Source organism: Austrofundulus limnaeus, unplaced genomic scaffold (genome assembly GCF_001266775.1).
Source record: "Austrofundulus limnaeus strain Quisiro unplaced genomic scaffold, Austrofundulus_limnaeus-1.0 Scaffold451, whole genome shotgun sequence".
Lineage (NCBI taxonomy): Eukaryota > Metazoa > Chordata > Actinopteri > Cyprinodontiformes > Rivulidae > Austrofundulus > Austrofundulus limnaeus.
Genome location: NW_013952853.1, coordinates 253,536 through 255,200, shown reverse-complemented (window position 1 = coordinate 255,200; position 1,665 = coordinate 253,536). Strand labels below are relative to the sequence as shown.

General features: G+C 42.0%; 1 protein-coding gene across 1 annotated transcript in view; it reads right to left on the bottom strand.

The window, feature by feature from the left end:
• LOC106529550 (potassium voltage-gated channel subfamily KQT member 1) overlaps nt 1-1,665 on the bottom strand; it is a gene marked incomplete at its 3' end in the record, with an annotated part of 59,161 nt that overhangs the window by 1,732 nt on the left and 55,764 nt on the right. Inside the window, 1 exon segment of the mRNA XM_014025008.1 lies at nt 1,610-1,663. Coding sequence (XP_013880462.1) covers nt 1,610-1,663 — 54 coding nt within the window.

The following is a 1,665-nucleotide window of genomic DNA, read 5'->3' as shown; positions in this document are numbered from 1 at the left end:
TGACTCAGCCTGGAACTGAAAATATGGATGGAGGACAACAGAGCTGCTTCATGGAAGAAGAACCTCAGCTTAGCCTGTTAGCTTATGTGATTCTGACGAGGATCGCAGCTCAGGAGCGAGCCTCCAGCATGTAAGGATTACATGTTATGTTGTATTCATGATTAAATACAGCAAAATAAACTAATTCAAAGGTAACAGATCTTTGTAATACTTGGTTTATTTACATAATAACTTTAATTGCTGAATGTTCGGCCCCTCAGCAGTTGACCATCAGTAACCCCCTGACCCCCCGGGGTGATTTAGTTGAATAGTCCTGGTTTATAGATTTGGTACTCCGCTCATCCTCAGCCACAGAACAGAAGTCCAGTTGTTTCATCTTTTCTAGCTTTGTCATGTCCTGGATGACTGAGAATCTATATCAACATGACGTTAATGGTGGGACACCAATATGTTGGACCACATCAAGCTGGAATGATGGGATCAGTACATCGCTCCTGTTCCAGAAATTCAATTCTGCACCTGAGTCGGCAGGACGTTGGAAGATCAATTGTAACCATAGAAGAAAGTTGTTTTTTTACTGCACAAGTTCTGAATTGATCCACACACGCTAACATGTGTAGCATTCATATTTACTTCTGTAAACACAGCGTGCTATGTGTGATGTCATGTCTTCTGCAGGTCACTTCAGAGCCGTGGGCTGTTCACACCACAGTCTGATGTAGGCTGATTTGAAATCAGGGATTTTGATGTTATCAGTCCATGAAATGGACGTTATTAGGCGTTATCAGTCCCATGCAATGGCTTCAGAGGGACCCTACTGTGCCTTCTAGGCTTCAGACTGTCAGTGACAGTGCCCCCTAGTGGGTTAATATATCAATGACAATGAATGTGTAAATAACCATATAAACAAAACATATTTTAATAATTTTTTTGTCCTTGCCTGTTGGAGATCCTTGCTCTTGCTGTCCATGTCGGTTTTGAACCCTGATCTCCCACTTTTTGGTCTGACACTCTACCCATTGCCCTATTAGAAGGCCACTACACACGTGTCGGAGGGCAGTGTCTTTGGCGGTGTCTTTAGAGATTACCATGACATTTTCTCTAAGGTTAACCTTAATGGCTTTTTGCCTCATGTTAACCATATAGTGTCTTTATGCCTCATATTAACCAGCTGACAATCAGAAGCCATTCTATGGGACGGGGAACCTGCTAAGCGCCACAGGCGGGACATTCTGAAGTCATTCTTGGGGACAGATAACGGCCTATTAACGTCCATTTCATGGATGATAACATCTGAAGCGGGTGTTTGAAATTGTACCGTGAACAATCACACCTTTTCACATAATCCTTCCTGAAAAGATTCGGAATCTTTATCAAATTTATCTTCCGTGAACATTTGTAAACAAACAGATGGGAGGGTCATTTTAAAAGTGCAACTGGAGTGCTTTGGTACAGATTCTTCACCACCTGTTGTAGCCAGTTTACACTGGGTAAATTTAAGATTTCCTCCTGTGAAGTTCATGGCTAAAAATAATGTGTGTTACAGCAATTTAACTTGAGGCAAAAAACAAACAAACAAACAACAACACATCAGAGAGCTTAAATATACCTGGAGAAGGAGGGCAGGTCAGATTGAAGGATGACCAAGAGTGATGAGGAGGGCCT